The sequence below is a fragment of the Sycon ciliatum genome, chromosome 1, assembly GCF_964019385.1.
Source record: "Sycon ciliatum chromosome 1, ocSycCili1.1, whole genome shotgun sequence".
NCBI classification, from domain to species: domain Eukaryota; kingdom Metazoa; phylum Porifera; class Calcarea; order Leucosolenida; family Sycettidae; genus Sycon; species Sycon ciliatum.
The window spans coordinates 10,310,196-10,327,089 of record NC_088643.1 but is presented as its reverse complement, the minus strand read 5'-3'; the positions used below and the strand labels follow the sequence as shown (position 1 = coordinate 10,327,089).

Below are 16,894 nucleotides of genomic sequence, written 5' to 3'. Positions count from 1 at the left end.
ATTTTTCAAGTAGGGCTCAGATGAAAGACAATTGGATATCGGTTCCGATGGTATATCTCTCGCTTGCGTATGGCAAGGGAAACTTGCCATATCGCCGATTTCCCGATCCCGTTTCCATGGCGACTACAGGTGATGACGCACATTCTGCTTAGCTCCGTGAAAGAGAAGGTCGATCACTGCAGAATTGTGTCATTTTCAGTTGTCTTCTTGTATTCACGAAGTGAAAGAAGTACTGTGTTCAATGCTGTTAGTGCCGTGAACTGTTTATCAGTAGTCCTCTCCGTTGTGTACTGGGACGTGACACCGACAGGGGAAAGCTGGAGTGCGGAGACGTTAGCTGGCAAGCGAAAATCGTGACGAACCAAGTGCTGAAATCTTGGTTGGGACAAATCAAACGTTCAGCATTTACCTCAACCAAGGACCATGCCGTTTGCTCTTTCCACTTCCTGAAGATGGATGCGCTGCCTGCTGGAGACTCTCCTATCTCTCGTAACATCTTCTGAAGCCAGGTGAGACGACGAGTAGCGGAGATTAACGAACGAAATAATGTCGTATTTTTTGAAATTTTTGCTGATTTCTCAGGAGAGATGGCGAATACCAAGCATCTTCTCCTAGTCTAGAGAAACCATTTCGTAGGCTACATTCCGCCTAGGGAAATGCAGGAGACGGCCTGGCTGGGGAGGCCACACTTGGAGGAGAACGAAGTAAGTGATCTTGTTTATGTTGTTCTTTGGTATTGCAATCTTATGTTTGACGAACATACGGCATGGTGCATAGTTGGTCGTTGAGTGCCTGCATGTGCATGTATAAGTGTGTGCTGATAAACACTTCCTATACAAGAATCTGACACTCATGCTCTCTTTCTTTCTTGCAGTATATGCGCACGCGTCACGGTGTGTGTTGTGTGTATGTGTGTGTGTGTGTGTGTGTGTGTGTGTGTGTGTGTGTGTGTGTGTGTGTGTGTGAGCGAGAGAGAGAGTGTGTGCAGGAGCAGCGTGGAGCATGCCAGTGTGATCGCTGTGGCCGTTGCTTTCTTAGCTATGGCGTTCTTGCCTGTCACAAGTGTGTGGCTCAGCCCCCAACGACAGTGGAGCCGTGTTGTGGTGAATACTGTGTGTCCTGCGACCGCTGCTTCCGTTCTGTCCAGGGCAGGAATAGACACCGCTGCTGAAGCTCTCCGCGGCCGTACGTCAGTCTCGTGGCAGATGACCCGAACTCTCATTTTGTGTGTGTGTGTGTGTGTGTGTGTGTGTGTGTGTGTGTGTGTGTGTGTGTGTGTGGTGTATGTATGTATGTGTGTTGCTCCCTACATAGACAAACTCTTGTTTTTGTGTCCCGGGTGCCATGGGGCGGCGTTCTCCCATTCTCTCTCCACTGCCCCTCCGGGCCCACGTGGCAGTGACTCGACAGGGCAGGGCAAGTGTGTGTATGGTGTATGGTGCATGGTGTGTGCTGGCATGTCTGTATAAATATGTTGGACAGGAATTTGTTCACCCACAACGTTCACGGGAAACCATGCTAGGTGTTGCTGGAACGTATGGAGTCTGCAAGCACTTACAATAACTTACGTCATGTCACAACAAAGAACGGTGCAGTGTTTGATCCTCATGTAAACATGATGGTGATGGTACCTCACCTAAGCTACCCATGAAGCTAGAAAGAACATCAGGTCAACAGGATTGTACCAGAGGAAAGCATCTATTGCCCGAACTTCTTCATATGAAATGAACAATACCCTTTTCCATAGAGACAACATGCAGATGAAGCGTATGGACAAATAATATATAAATGGGCCATTCACTGAGGGCATGGAATGATCTCTACGTGTAGATTGGATAGACTCATGCACGTCTGCAAGGAAAGCATTTGTTCATGGGCTGATTGAGTTCACATGGACTAAGTTCATACATGCCATCTCTCCTGAGATATGTTCAGCAAAAATTTCAAAACATACGACATTATTTCGTTCGCTAATCTCCGCTACTCGTCGTCTCACCTGGCTTCAGAAGATGTTACGAGAGATAGGAGAGTCTCCAGCAGGCAGCGCATCCATCTTCAGGAAGTGGAAAGAGCAAACGGCATGGTCCTTGGTTGAGGTAAATGCTGAACGTTTGATTTGTCCCAACCAAGATTTCAGCACTTGGTTCGTCACGATTTTCGCTTGCCAGCTAACGTCTCCGCACTCCAGCTTTCCCCTGTCGGTGTCACGTCCCAGTACACAACGGAGAGGACTACTGATAAACAGTTCACGGCACTAACAGCATTGAACACAGTACTTCTTTCACTTCGTGAATACAAGAAGACAACTGAAAATGACACAATTCTGCAGTGATCGACCTTCTCTCTCACGGAGCTAAGCAGAATGTGCGTCATCACCTGTAGTCGCCATGGAAACGGGATCGGGAAATCGGCGATATGGCAAGTTTCCCTTGCCGTACGCAAGCGAGAGATATACCATCGGAACCGATATCCAATTGTCTTTCATCTGAGCCCTACTTGAAAAATCGATGCACTTCCCCTTTAATTTGTAGACGCCTTTCAAAGCAAAGAAAGATCTCTCCGGTGATCTGCTGTATTATTATGTAGCGAAGTAACACGTCGTTGGTTAGTTTTTGTTGCCATGTCAGTGAAAAGAAACAGAAACGTCGTGCACGCGTGATCATGGTGATGGACCCAGCCCAACTGATACGGCATAGATCTACGTGGGTCGTTGTGTTCGTGCCGTGGTTCTAGTCCACCAACTCAACTACTTCCCACCAAGCCAGGGTCTACGCCACATAACATGGCCAGAGTCCCGACACTGCGTCAGCTCCCTACCACATGCACACCTCGCTACATGCACACGTGCACGTCGATTATTTCGCTCATGTTATCATCCCAAACAGCGTGGGGTATAAAAATGCGACTGGCCTTGCCACTCCACGAGTCTCGATTTCAAGAGGTGAGCGAAGCGCCTGCTGCCAGTGCTGGGAACCCATTGCTAGCTGACAGCAAGTCGTCGTGGAGTTGTCTTTCTGTCATGGCAAGAGTGGCAACAACCGCCGAGTACATGCACTGCCGACAGGACGAACACAAGACGCGAGTGAGAGAAACCAACCATATCCAGCTACTTCTGTCCGAGGCGGCGCTCTCCTGTTCATTCCATGGAGGCTGCCGTTAGCGCTTTGGTGGATTCGCCGGCATGGCTTCAGGTAGGAGGAGGGAGCCTGCCTGGTTTTTCCGCGTTCCACTTTGCTGCAGGACGGGCGTGAGCATTGCGGGGCATTCAAATTCTTCATTCAAAAAGGACTTCTTCAAACGCCGGTCGAGCGACTGACCTTCTCTTCATTCAAACTTTTCCTGTATCCTCCCTTTGACTTTCTCAGGTTTACGGCCTACAACGCCAGAAGCTAACGCTGCCGCAGGTGTTGGCGACGGTGGGTTTCAAGCATAGCGAAGGTAAGCCACAACCGAACACGCACCCTACAGGTGGGGCAAAAGTGCAAGTCGGAGGTAGCGTTCTGAACAATACTGTCCATTTGGTGGTGCTGCTGCTGCTGGGACACTAACGGCCGTGAGCACTGGCGCAGTACGGCCGGCCTGTCCTGCCGTCCAACCTACAACCATCAAGCCTGGCCGTGAAATCATTGAGCCGCCCACTGCCCCCCCCCCCTCCTTTCATCAAGACCTTCCATCATTCTTGGCTCTGAATTCAATGAGTTTGGTCACCATAACTTAAAGGGGAAGTATACCCTAAAATCAAATTTTCACCAGTTGTAGTCTTCTGGGTGCTGAGTCGAATGGTCTTGGTCCGAGGAAGCTGCGACGCTCCCTTCCTACTTGAATCCCAATCGAACTCGCGCACTTCCACCGAAACTGGGTGACTGCGCCCTACTAGATGGGGATTTGTATGCAAAATGTCACTAAAAGCGCCATTTCGTTCTTATAAAAGCACGGATGACCGCGATTGGCCCATATGTTGTAGTCTTTTGGACGCTGAGTCGATTGGTTTTGGTCCGAAAAGGCTGCGATGCAGCGTTCCTCCTTTATTCCCAATCGAACATGGTTGAACAAGTGGTCACGTGCTCCTGGGTGCCCAAATCACCTGGTCACCGCGCCAGCAGGCGACAACTTTCACACCAAGGTTCAACTCGAGTTCAACTCGAGTGACAGGACTGCACCCAAAAAAGGTCAAACAGGCTAGTAAGTTGTACCCTGCAGGCACGGTGACCAGGTGACTGGTGTACGCAGGAGCACGTGACCGCTTGTTCAACCATGTTCGATTGGGAATAAAAGAGGAACGCTGCATCGCAGCCTTTTCGGACCAAAACCAGTTGACTCAGCGTCCAAAAGACTACAACATATGGGCCAATCGCGGTCATCCGTGCTTTTATAAGAACGAAATGGCGCTTTTAGTGACATTTTGCATACAAATCCCCATCTAGTAGGGCGCAGTCACCCAGTTTCGGTGGAAGTGCGCGAGTTCGATTGGGATTCAAGTAGGAAGGGAGCGTCTCAGCTTCCTCGGACCAAGACCATTCGACTCAGCACCCCGAAGACTACAACTGGTGAAAATTTGATTTTAGGGTATACTTCCCCTTTAAGCTGTACCACCCACACCTACACATTACGTGCATCCACACTTGCAGAATGCACACTGTCCACAGGAAGGACCCGCAGCCCCTTGCCGGTCTGTGTCCTGAGTGTCACGCCCAGTGCTAGCCGCTCTACACAAACGTCTGAGCGGAATATCAAAACGATTACCAAAACGACGCTTTGCTCTTATGCTAGCGATTTCCAACTGCACCGTATGCCCATACTCGCGGTGTGTAGTGCAGTGCAGGGCGCCGGGAACCAGGCGCAGCAATTGTAATCCATTCGGTTGTGTGTTTTGCTCCAGCGTATGTGCGCGGTGTTGGTCGCCCAGTGGAGGCGCGTTACAATCGCGGACTGTTTCCGCAGTATCAGGGCAAGGATGGCACGGTGTACAATGTAAGTCCAGTGGGGTTTTTTTGGCTCTGTTTTTGTTTTTAAATTTCGACCAGTCGGCTACTATACTTCTTTGTTCATCATGTAGAGGTGTGACGCCTTTCGGCACCGGGAGTTAATTTTTTTTTTTTTTTTTTTTTTTTTTATCAAATTTTAGTTAACAGGTCGCTCGACTTTTTTTGATTAAAAAAAGATTGAACTCTGATATTGAGCCAATGTAATCATGGATAAGTAAATATTATCTGGTGTGAGGGAAAGAGACAAACGGGAAAAGTCTGAAGAAAAAATTGACTGTCACCACCAGGACTCGAACCAGGGACCTTCGCTTGTAGCCAGCGATGCTCTAACCACTGAGCTATGGTGTAGTCGTCATCCCAGCAGAGGCCGTTCAACTATTTCTTCAGACTTCGTAACTCACACTTCCTTTGAATCCACACAGGCGGGTGGGACGCAGCCCTCACTGTAACCCACACACTTCACGTACAAACTTGCACGCGGGGAGCCCCAAGTCATAAAAATATTAACTGGTTTGAGGGCGCTAAACCCATCAGTTTTGAGCTCAACCGATTGCCTTTGGGATACAGAGTCAGCTGGAGAGACGCCGAGTTGACAATCAATCACTCTTGGTACATGGACTCTACGGGAATCTACGAAGGATGTGACTACCCTCGTGTCTACCGTGTGTGGCGTTGGTGATGACATCAGCGTGAATCTCAACCCGGCCCAGTGTGCCATGCTGCACGTCAGGAGAGGAAAACCAGATGAAGGATGCTCTATCCAGGTTGGTGATGAGACCATTGCAGAGTCACTACGACTCAATGAAACATACAAGTACCTTGGAGTAGTGCAAGCAGCCATGATACCTCACCCGCAGCTCAAGACGCAACTCACCGCAGAATACAAAAGAGATTACCTTTGCTTCTGAACAGTGGATTGAATGCGAGAAACGTGATCAAGGCCATCAATACGTATGCTCTGCCGGTTATGACATATAGTTATGGAATCGTAAATTGGACCGAGGCTGAGATAAAGACCACAGATCGAGCGACAAGATCATCCTTGACTGCGTCTGGATTTCACCACCCCAACGCCTCAGTCAACAGGCTCTACATGAAGAGGGGAAATGGAGATTATGCATTATATATTTTCCCCTAGTAGCGTCTTCATTGGTATCTTTTTTCTGTAAACTTGATTTCAGGAACGCCTGCAGTAGTAGACGCTGGAGGAAAAGCTTCTGCACTTGTTTCTGAAGAAATTGCTGCTCGTTCTTCACCCCAGTCACCATATGGATGAATTACTAAATACAACTCGACTGTTTCCCATTCTGTCCAAGCCAAACCTACCATGTCTTATTGTTAGTATCTTGCAACTTCCAGCGTACCACTACAGAAACCAATACTACTCGTATAGACAACTGAAGGTAGGCCACCTTATAGTGCAGCTGATGAAGATTAAACTCTGACATACTGCCTCGGCCGCCGAGCCCATCCGTCACTGCAGAGCGTAGTGCAATATTGACAATGTGCGGGTAGCAGCCGATGAAACAGTGTTGGTGTTCAGCAGTCGTCCAAGCTCCACGGCTTGTCCTTTCTTACCCGCAGAATGGATACTCGCATAGTCATCAGTCGCGCCTACAAGCAAGAAATCATAGCACAAGACAAAGCATGTTTTGACAAGTGATTCCATCGTTTCTAGCAGCTTGACACTGTGGCAAAGGAGAGAGTTCATACCCCGATGATCAAATTAATAATGCTGATAAATAGCGTGTCTGTATTTCGTGGCGAAAAAGAGGGGGGAGGGGTGCGGCTTATACTCCAGGGGGTATGGTAGTACAAACTGAAGAATATTCTGTTCACTGGCTAAGCTATTGCTGCTCATCACTCTTTATACGACTCTAGTATTATGGAACCCTCCCCCTCGACAGGCGGGAAGCCATTGGGGGGAATCCTTAACTTAAACAATAAAAATTACAAAATTACAGGATGGATCTGGGTCGCTCCCCTTTGCCAAAGCTCGGTATGGTCACGATAACTTGCCATCGGGTGTCCCATTTTCCGGGGCCATTACTTATAACTGGAAGTGCATAAAAACAGTGTGTGATCTTGCTGGCTCTCATGGTCCTCTGGGACAGATGCCTTACTTTAGAACGGCTCATTATAGCCAGTACACATTTTAGGGTTTTCTGAATCGGCGGGACCAATTCGCGATGAAATCTTTTAGCGATCCATGTTTCAGAGATAAAAAAAGAAGAGATTACTAGTGGGTGTACTGTACATGCAAAATTTCGATTGGTGCGAAATACTTCAGCGAAAACACTCCTTTTGCTAAAATTGCTAAAGTATCACTGGCGCTAACATTAGCAGTTTTACAATACCCTCTCCCCCTTTTGCCGGAGCATGGTCCCTACAACACACTGACTGCCCCCTTCCCCAGGGTCACATGAACGGAAGTGGGAAATGCCAGCATGTTGCCATGTTTCTGGAAGTCCTCTGTGTCTGAGTTGGTTGCCTATCAGAGTGGCCCCCCTGGACGGATTCTTCTGCGTTTTCATTACCGCTATCTATGCCCAGCTAACAGCAAGCCCCCATCAACTGGAAAATATCGGTAAGAAGGTCCTGTCCGCTATTGAGCTGCTCAAGAAGCGCTTGGAGTTTCTAACAACTGGAAGGTGAGCAAGACGTGTTAGCCATGGTTGGCTATAAAACCCCTGCAATCGCCATGCAAAGTGGTCATTGGCTACCCCAGCCATGTATTGCTTGGAATAAAATAAAATAAACAAATAAGACCGTATGTTAGAGGGGTACATGTACCGGTGATTCGACTCGGGCGCGTCGGACATGCTACGGTCACTACGTTATTGACCGTACCACTTTTTGACCCCAGTCCAGGGTATACTCTAGGACGAATTTCCAACCGGTTACGGTCCAATGAAGAGTCCGGGGGTCCCCCCTGAAAAAATTTTCAAAATACAACCCAAATATGGCACTCGACAGCAATTTAACAGATTTCTTGGTGCTGGAGTGTAGCAAAGATATAAGCAGCTCCATTCACCCACAGAAAAGTACGGGCGGTTGGAACTGATTTGTAATTTTTCAACCGGTCGCCAACAATTTCAACCGGTCGAAAACCGGTTGGGGCGGTTCTAGAAAATTCCCTGCAGTCACCCAGTGAATCAATAAAATACACTTATCCGGGCTCTGAATTCCCAAATTTTCCGGCTCAGCCTCCACTCCTCCACAAGTACGTTGTACTTCAGATGGCTGACCGTACCGCACTACAATACCTTCCGACGCCCCTGGAACTCGCCGTGGAGGCTGCACTTGAACGCTAGCTAGCAATGCACCATATGTTTAACTCCCGCGGTATTAGACTGTGTTTGCAGCCATTTTAGCTCCCTCCGTATTAGTCTCTTTTCACAGCCATTTTAGCTCATTTTCTTCCTGTTCAGGTTGCGCTTGTGTTTATTTTACCCGCACAAGAGGCTTGGGTACCCTGTGAAAAAATAGAATAGAGGGCTATCTACTCAGTAGCATTGTCTTCTCTCTCTTCAATGTTCATTTTCACACACTTGCATTCCACAGCCGCAAGGTGTTTGGTGCCATCCATGCACGGCGTCCTATCATCGTCGTCAATGCCGTCGAATCACACGTCGGGCAGGAGAGCTCCCTGCACGACGTCGTTCCGATAATTGGCGACGTCGTTCACGAACAGCTGGCCGGCAAAGAAGCATTCAATATCATTTGGTGAGTCACAGTGCCAGCTTTGTGCGAGCGAAATTACGGTTGCCTGGCGCCTGATCATGGGGTGGTGGCGTCCCACGGAAACGGAAAGGTGGTCCTTGACCAGGGAGTTGTACGACTCTTTGTTCTTGACCTGCCGGGTACGCGAACCCGTCGAATTTTTTTGGCGTGAAATACGACCTCGTGAACAATGTAATGCTAGGCTCAGTTGCAATTAGATTCCTTGTGCTTCGCTCTATGGCACCAGCCGCAATTATTTGATCCATGAGGGTGAGAATTTACATGCCAGTTCGTTGTTTTCCCAACAACCTGAGGCAATCCCTCTCAGGGAAAAAAGGAACGATCTGATGAATGTGGAAAGCATTGGGCCAACTGTGACTGCCGTATCAGTTATGTGGAGGAGTCGTTTTAGTCAACCAGCCATGATGCTAAAATGAATACAGTTGTCCATGAACTTGGAGAGTTTTGGCTGCTCGTGACAGTGCTCAATACACCAAGGTGCAGAGCCTAGTACACACACTTGAGAGTGCAGCCTGTATCAAACATATCTTCCTGAAAATTGTAGTCAAGTTGCTGTCTGGTGATCGGTTAAAACGTGAAAAGAGTTACGGCAGAAACGCTTTTGTTCCTCTCAAGTGTGTGGTGTGTACAGTTGTCCATGATCCTAAAATGAATACAGTTGTCCATGATGTACAGTGCTGGCAACTGAAATCGGACCCCCTGAGCGGTGCACTCACATCGCAAAGAATGTGAACCCACCGCTAAGGGGGTCGGATTTCAGTTGTCAGCACTGTATATGCCTATGTACTGTACTGTGTATCGGCTGGACCGTATTTCCCCAATTATAAGTCACACTTGATAAGTCGAAGCCCATTCTCACGTCCGAACCAAATCGTCTCAATGCATTCACATAGGGAAGAAGTCACACTCGATTGTAAGTCGCACCCCCTTCTTTACCCTTGAAGTTTAGTGTAAAACGGTGCGAGTTACAATCGGGGAAATACAGTGGGCTATACAATGGACACTGTACTGCGTTGCTCATGCAGGGCAAGCGGCGATATCAAGGCCTGGCGAGACTCCTGCCAGCCGCAGCCCATAGATGTTTGCTCTCCCACCGACGCAGCGTCCTGGCTGGGTGCTCAGAGCCGGATACTGCCAGCTCGCATGTCCAACACATCCAGCGGCTCTTCTGCTGCCGAAGCACTCAGCATTGCCATGGGAGATAAATATGTGAGTCAAGGCCACTGGTTCGAGTAGTTCAAGCATGCCACTGATGTTTAAGTACAAGCTAAAATGAATCGTAGCGAGTAGTGTACATGCGCCTGGCATGCCAGCAAAGCCCGAAGATCACTTTTTGGCATTCATTTTCTGGCTTTGCGCATGGCCGTGTACTACTGCGTACCTGTGCACTACTGGCCTGCGAGCCTTCCCGTTGCTTTTGGTGTAGCTGCAAGATATGGCATGGGTGCGGCTCGTACAGTGCCAAAGTTCAGGTTTGCATGCGTTGCCCATGCAGTGACGCTGGTGTGATCACGTAATCACGTAGTGTGCGAGCACGCCGCTCCCATGGTCGGATTTCATTTGCCATCACCGTATATGGCATCTGCCACTGTTGTTTGCAAATGTTGTGCTGACGGACGGTATGTGACAGTGAAAAACTCTGCACCTATCTAACCTCGTTTCATTTGGCTTTGCCTTTACTCGTCTCTTGTACTGCATGTATGACACTGTATCAGGCTGACGCTGTCTATTTCTTCACCGAAGGCTCGCTGACGGATAGTTGCCGGTACATTCTACAGAACAAGGTACACACAGTAACGCCCTGGTTTTAAACAACCATGCGCTGCGATTGGAGACGGCTCATTAAGCATCGTGTAGATCGTATGTTGACGTATGCATTCTCTGATTTGCATGCACATGGTGGATGGTGTCTCCGTATTCACAAGTCTTGTTGGCACACCTTACCCGATCCAGACATATTTTGCAGAGGTTGATCGTGTTCCTTTCGCTATACTAGTAGGCTGTTGCTCTTTCTACATACATAGCTATGGAGTCACAGTATGGCGGGACGGGAAGGGGGGGGGGGGGAGATCTTCCGTTAAAACAGGATTTGTAATCTAAGGGCATGCAGTGTGCTTGATTATGATCCGATGTGTACAGGCACAGACGTCGGGTATCCCGGTCAACGTGATTGCCTTCAACTGCACTGAACGCTCAACCTTGGACGCTCTCAAGTCGATCTCCAAACTTTCGGGCGGAATGTACGTACACTATCATAAGCCTGAAATGCTGGGCCATGTTGAGTCATGATGTATGTCGAATGCATGCGTTGGAAGTGTTCACAGAATAAAGCTATATGCATGATAGCACACGAGCAATAGATGCTTTATAGGAAAAAAGATGCTTCTCATGAGAAGTCCACCCGGATGTGGCTGTTACTCAGAGTTTCGTGTTAAGAAACACCCATCAGACAGCGTAAAATATGTGGTTGTGATAGTCCTACAGCTGTGCAACGGGTACCGCTTACGCTAGTAGCTGCCACTATGCCGTGGTAGAGTCGAGTACATGTATGACCAAGACAACTGTGCAGCTGGGATCAACGGGGGTGCAGACAATGCATCGATTGCCGTATATAGAACGAGAGACTAGTAATGTATGAGCTAGTGCGTGGTGCATGTAAGTTCAGCGCTGTAGGTGTGTGCGTGCTAGTCGCAAACCGCACCAGCGGTAATTGTACATTGAATATCGATCCTGGAGGCAGTTTCCTGAATGGTGATTCAGGTGATTGTTGCGGTGATAGCTCTTTACAATTCAGTCCAGGTGATCAGGTGATGGTGAGCCGTCAGATCTTCGCCGTCATTTCCTGCGCTAGTATGTGCAGTGCAGAATGCATTGCTGTCATGCTCCTGGTCAGTAGGATATGAAGTCATGTCTTCAAGCTGGAGCGGACAAGCTAGCAGTGGCACTCAGGACCTGCTTCCATGAGGGTCTGCTCTTGACGACTGCATACACCCCGGTCAGCATCCAGAGCGGCGGAAGAGAGTTGCGAGTTTTCATAGCCGGGTGCTGGTGACACCGAGTGGTGTGGTGCAGCGAATGTGTCACCTGTACTACTGGTGTCCATTGTGCTCTCATGATGTGCTGGGGTCTCGTTCAAGACCCGGCCGGAGCTTTGGGATGCGGACACAGGGAGCGCATTCAGGAAAGAGGATGACGCTGGCGTCGACACTGTTTCCGCTGCAGCTGCTAAAAACTTGCTGGCATCACTGGCCAGGTCTGTACGTCCAGGTGGTATGAGCCACAGCTCTCTGTGTCACTACAGATCCTAGCAAGGACATGCGTGAATCCACACGCACAGCACCCTGGGGAGGGGCGTAACTCTCCAGGGGCGGGGCGTTGGAAAGTACCTAGCGACCTAGCAACACGTACCGTACTACAAACACATATCATCACTCTGCTGCTAAGGCAATTCCAGAATCGATTTTCCTGCTCCCATCATCAGTGGATAATGCGGAACTAAGTCGAAAAGATAGATTTTAAGGTGAAATCATACTTAAATGCCAGAGTAGTGTTACGTTTGACATTCAAGTGCTACAGCAGTAGCTGGAACTTGAAGCAAGTGTGTCGCTCCAAAGCCTTAAGTCAAAAGCCTTTCGTCAAACTCGTGCGTTGCAGATACGCACAGGTGCTATCAGCAAAACACCTACAAGCAGTTAACCCGTTGCCATGGTTACTTACCAGCTAGCTATGTGATGTATGTATGTCCGGGCTGGTCAGCACCAAAGATGCACTCATGCTACGAAATCTAGACTTCTTTCGTGCGTGCATGCTGTTCGACATTTCAAGAGACTTCCTCACTGGCCATGGGCCATCCTGGAAATAAAGAAGAATAACAAAGGAATATTGTCGGGGGTTGTACGTCACGTATAGTTTCTTGTGTACTTTGATAGTACTGTTATGAAAAACGTCAGCGACTGTTAGCATTTAACTTTGCAACCATTTGGAGATAAAGCCTCCGCAACAAGGGGGACGGATTGTGCCGCAAGCATTTCCTACCTGTCGACATCGATACACAAATTATGTAGAAGTTCTTGCGATACCATTCTTCCTCTTTGCTGTTTTATTAAATTAAGTTCGTCTAACTTTCACTTCTTTCGGCAGCATATTTTGGTGGCAAGGCATCCTACTGGACTATCAAGCGTGCTGGCATCTCAAGTGCTCGCTTAACCCATTCCGTGCTAAAGACGTGTATATCCGTCATTGAAAATGACGTCCAAGCGCTGAGGACGTTTATAGGTCTTTTTTCAATGCCAAATAAGGGGTGCAGAGCCTGGGTGCTATGACCTGTAGCCTTAAATGCGTTATTTGAGACACGTCCATGTCCATTGTATCTCCCACTACATTCTCTTGCAGCTGCATGACGGCATCAAGCATGCAGTCGGACACAGCGATCGAAACTGGCGAACCGCACTGGATGCAGTACGTCCGAACGCATCGCGCCACGGGCGGCGGTGCCATCTCACCCCTGCCACCACTTTCCAAGCCTGCCGTCTCGTCATGGCCTCAGGCGCCACCGCTCACGCCCACCACCACCACCACCACCACAACATCCAGGACACCCGGAAATGGCTTGCAAGTGGTCCGCGAAGCGGTGCAGCTGATCTGGGACGAACTGGAGGATGCTCGGAACACGCTGGCCGAGCTGCAGGCCCTTGCGTATGATCTTCCTCGACCACAGTCCGCCCCTCTGCCACATGGTAAGACAGAGTGCATGGTCAAGTATGCTACGCTCACTTAGCTAGTCAATGGGTTGGGCTTACCAATCCTGGATGCAGTTCCCCACATATTACAGTACTGCCGGGCGCCGAAGAACGACCAGGCTAGCATTTCACCAAGCACAGCATACCAATGTATACACGGTGACTCAACTGTGCATAGACTGTAATACATGAAAATAAGAACGGTCTAGGCTAGGAGGCTGACCCCCAGCAGTTCTTCGGCGACCAACAGTACTGTAGACATGCAGTGAAACGTGCCGTTTAAGGCGATCACTCAAGGGACCTACTAAATGTGGCCGCCGTGTGGTCTCCTTAGCCAGGGTCATTTGCCTGGAGATAACATCCCTTGGTCCTGCCACTCCTGGTTTTAGTGGTGGTTTAGCGTGTGCGCTAAGCCCTGTTAACGAACGTGGAACATCTACCACTCATACTTAGTCTGATGATCATGCATCTGATTATGATGTCATTGCTATACATGCGCATGCGCAGTGCGCGCCACTCTCCCACGCATGCATTCCAAATCTTGCTTTAGAGAGAGAGAAGGAGAAAAGAGAGACTCCTTTGTCACTTTTGCTTTCTGACGACTTGACTGTTCACGGGTTTGTCCGTCAGTGTCAATTTCCCCTTCCCTCCCAACCCCATTCGACTGGGGATCACTATCTCTCCGTCACTGTCACCATAATTTCCTCAATAACAGTGTCAGTACAATTCTTGTCAATATACTTATATCGGGTGAGGGCAGTCTATCTCCGCAGCTGGCTCATTTCAATCACTACCGGTCGCAGCTCCTGCCCACGGCAGGCCGACCGTCTCTCGTTCACACTCTGTGTGCTCCAGGTCACAGCTCCTGCGCAGAGCAGGCCGACCTGTCTGTCTCTCTCTCACACACACTATGTGTGCACCGGGTCACAGCTCCTGCGCAGAGCAGGCCGACCTGTCTTTCTCATGCACGCCAGCTGCTCCGCCCAATATCCCTGATATGCCAACCAGAAAACAATGTGTTCTGAGCCGGGTGCATGCCTGTATGTGGAGAGTGCGTTAATGGTCCTCTGAGGCAGGTTGTCACCTTAATCAGAGTGGCCATCTTGACAGGTGTTACTGATCATTCAAGCCCAATGCGGAATGCATGTCAGCTGCTGTTGGGCAAACTCGCGCACATGCACAGCATACCTGTTTTCTGTACGCATTGTTTCAGGTTGCATTGTAGCGGCATGCTTAGAAAGTCGACTAGGATAATTCAGCTTGTCAGGCTGTTTCACTATGAACAGTTGCGCTGAAACTGATTTCGTGAAAACCGCACCATTAATTTTATCCTGTGATTATCAAGCAATAAAATATGGGCTATTTAGGCCCAATTTACCAAACAAATTTCAGAGGGACGGCCCTGGACCTCCTGCCTTTTCATTCATTCATTTAGAATACCTTCCGACGCCCCTGATCTGTACCCGGGGTCACATTTAAAGGTCCCTTGAGCGGTGGCCTTGGAAAGGTCTCACTATTGATGTGTATGAATCCAAAAGAACTATTGATTGGCGTATAGGTGCTGTGTATCAACACAAACCCCATTGCCGGTTTGGTTCTGCTTGCTTGTTTGCCACAGACCAGGACCGGGCAGCGGCGACAAGCTCGCCCAGGGTTGGAGACCAGGACGCTGTGCCTCACCACGACCTCTTCGTCAGCTCCAAGGAATGGTTGCAGGTATGCATGACCAGTCTGTTCTCCTCTACCTTTGTGCCTTTATCAGAACGCTCGCCCGGGACCAATTTCAGCCGATATCATTCCCACATAACAGTGTCCGATAATTCGAACTGAGCAAGCACACACCTAATTAGGACTGCGAAATTGAAAACTGTGTGGGATTTCTGCTGGTAATTTGCAGTTGGCAAGTTACGAAGTTAGTGTGCACGATAAACGTTAGTTCAGTGTGCAATGTTTGGATAGTTGAAATGTCTGCATTATTAGCGACTCCCCTCCCCGCAATTCGGGCAGACCTGTAATATTTATTTTCTATTTTCCACACATCATGGCATACAACAAACACAGCCATTTCAAGAAAGTAAGTGTAAATCCAACCAAAATAATAAAATAATAATAATAATAATAATAATAATGCAATGAATATAACTAAATGCGCACTCATATCACAACCATGGGGACTGTCTCCACGTCGCCTTTTTAAATAATAATAATAATAATAATATTCGCGGGATCCGCGTCGGCATCGCTTGAATGTTCAGAAACACACAAACTAGCCTCCGCATGCCACCACTATGCCAACCTAAAACGTTATTTTTTCTGCTTCTGTGTGCAGACTCACGGCATCGGTGCTCGCAAGCTTCTGCTTCACGACGTCCTCTCGGGCCTGGCCTTCCGCCACTGCGACTCCGTGGTGCGCTTTCACGATCCGATGACCAGCATCGCCGGGGAAATCACACCAACGAGCCAGGATCGGCTGGTCGGTGCCAAGTACTGCGGGCACTTTGCCCATTTCAGGTACGGGCACTTGACCAATATTGCGTGCGGGCCCTGAGTCAATATTAGGTGCAGGCACTTTTCCAATTTTAGGTGCGGGCACTTTTCCAATTTTAGGTGGGGTACTTGCCAATTTTAGGTGCAGGCTATTACCCCCATTTCAGGTTAGCATACCAGTATTGAAATTTACCACCAGTTTCTACTGGGTAGTGCGATGATCGATTGAATTTCAATTGGCAAGGCTTGTTAGTGTTGTATGTCATTGTGAGTGTGTGGTTGGGTTCTGGTCCAGGTGGCCGGACGGCAGTGTAGTTCACATTCACGTGACGAATGAGATCGTGCGCAACTACCACATCCAGATGACGAAGGCCATCGACTCCTACCTCGCCAGGTGAGCGAAATACATTTTGAAACCAAACATGCATGAAACTTACCAGAAAAAGCACCAAATTCTGCCAATTTTTCTGCCGGCATAATCCGCCGGTGCCTACCATAAATCTTTTGTTGCCATGGGAGGTATGCATCAAAGATAGCCGTCACCTTTTTTGGGGGGCAAGTTGCCTCATTTTTTGGCAGGTACAACCCATTCTAGTACATTTATGAGTATGACCACACAAAGTTCATGACCTTTTATGCAGAGCTGGTATCACGGTGTGTACGGTTGTAGTACACTTGCCCCGCAAAACCTGACGGTGGGAAATGGATACATATGTCCTAAGTTATCCCTTTGCTACGCTGTCTAACTTTGTTGCGTGTTTGTCCACCGACACTTCCATTTCTTTGTCGCAATGTAGGATAGAGTGGCTGAGGCAGGGTAGCAGGGAGCTGTTTGGCACGCTCATCGAAGACAAGGTATGGAACTGTATTCGTGCGACCCTGCTGGTCATGGCGTACTCAAATACTTTTTCAATGGACTGGACTAATGCTATGCTTTAG

General features: G+C 48.7%; 1 protein-coding gene across 3 annotated transcripts in view; it reads left to right on the top strand.

Annotated features, from left to right (window-relative positions):
- The first annotated feature begins 2,903 nt into the window (after positions 1-2,903).
- Positions 2,904-16,894, top strand: part of LOC135812802 (von Willebrand factor A domain-containing protein 3B-like) — a 51,804-nt gene continuing 37,813 nt past the window's right edge. For all 3 annotated transcript variants that reach the window (XM_065326032.1, XM_065326028.1, XM_065326021.1), the window contains exons 1-13: positions 2,904-3,191; positions 3,366-3,438; positions 4,880-4,971; positions 7,539-7,636; positions 8,550-8,711; positions 9,755-9,938; positions 10,445-10,513; positions 10,869-10,969; positions 13,122-13,465; positions 15,087-15,184; positions 15,798-15,979; positions 16,251-16,349; positions 16,753-16,810. In XM_065326032.1, the coding sequence (XP_065182104.1) occupies positions 3,144-3,191; positions 3,366-3,438; positions 4,880-4,971; positions 7,539-7,636; positions 8,550-8,711; positions 9,755-9,938; positions 10,445-10,513; positions 10,869-10,969; positions 13,122-13,465; positions 15,087-15,184; positions 15,798-15,979; positions 16,251-16,349; positions 16,753-16,810 (1,608 nt within the window). In that variant the 5' untranslated portion in view covers positions 2,904-3,143. The remainder of the gene's footprint in view (positions 3,192-3,365; positions 3,439-4,879; positions 4,972-7,538; positions 7,637-8,549; positions 8,712-9,754; positions 9,939-10,444; positions 10,514-10,868; positions 10,970-13,121; positions 13,466-15,086; positions 15,185-15,797; positions 15,980-16,250; positions 16,350-16,752; positions 16,811-16,894) is intronic.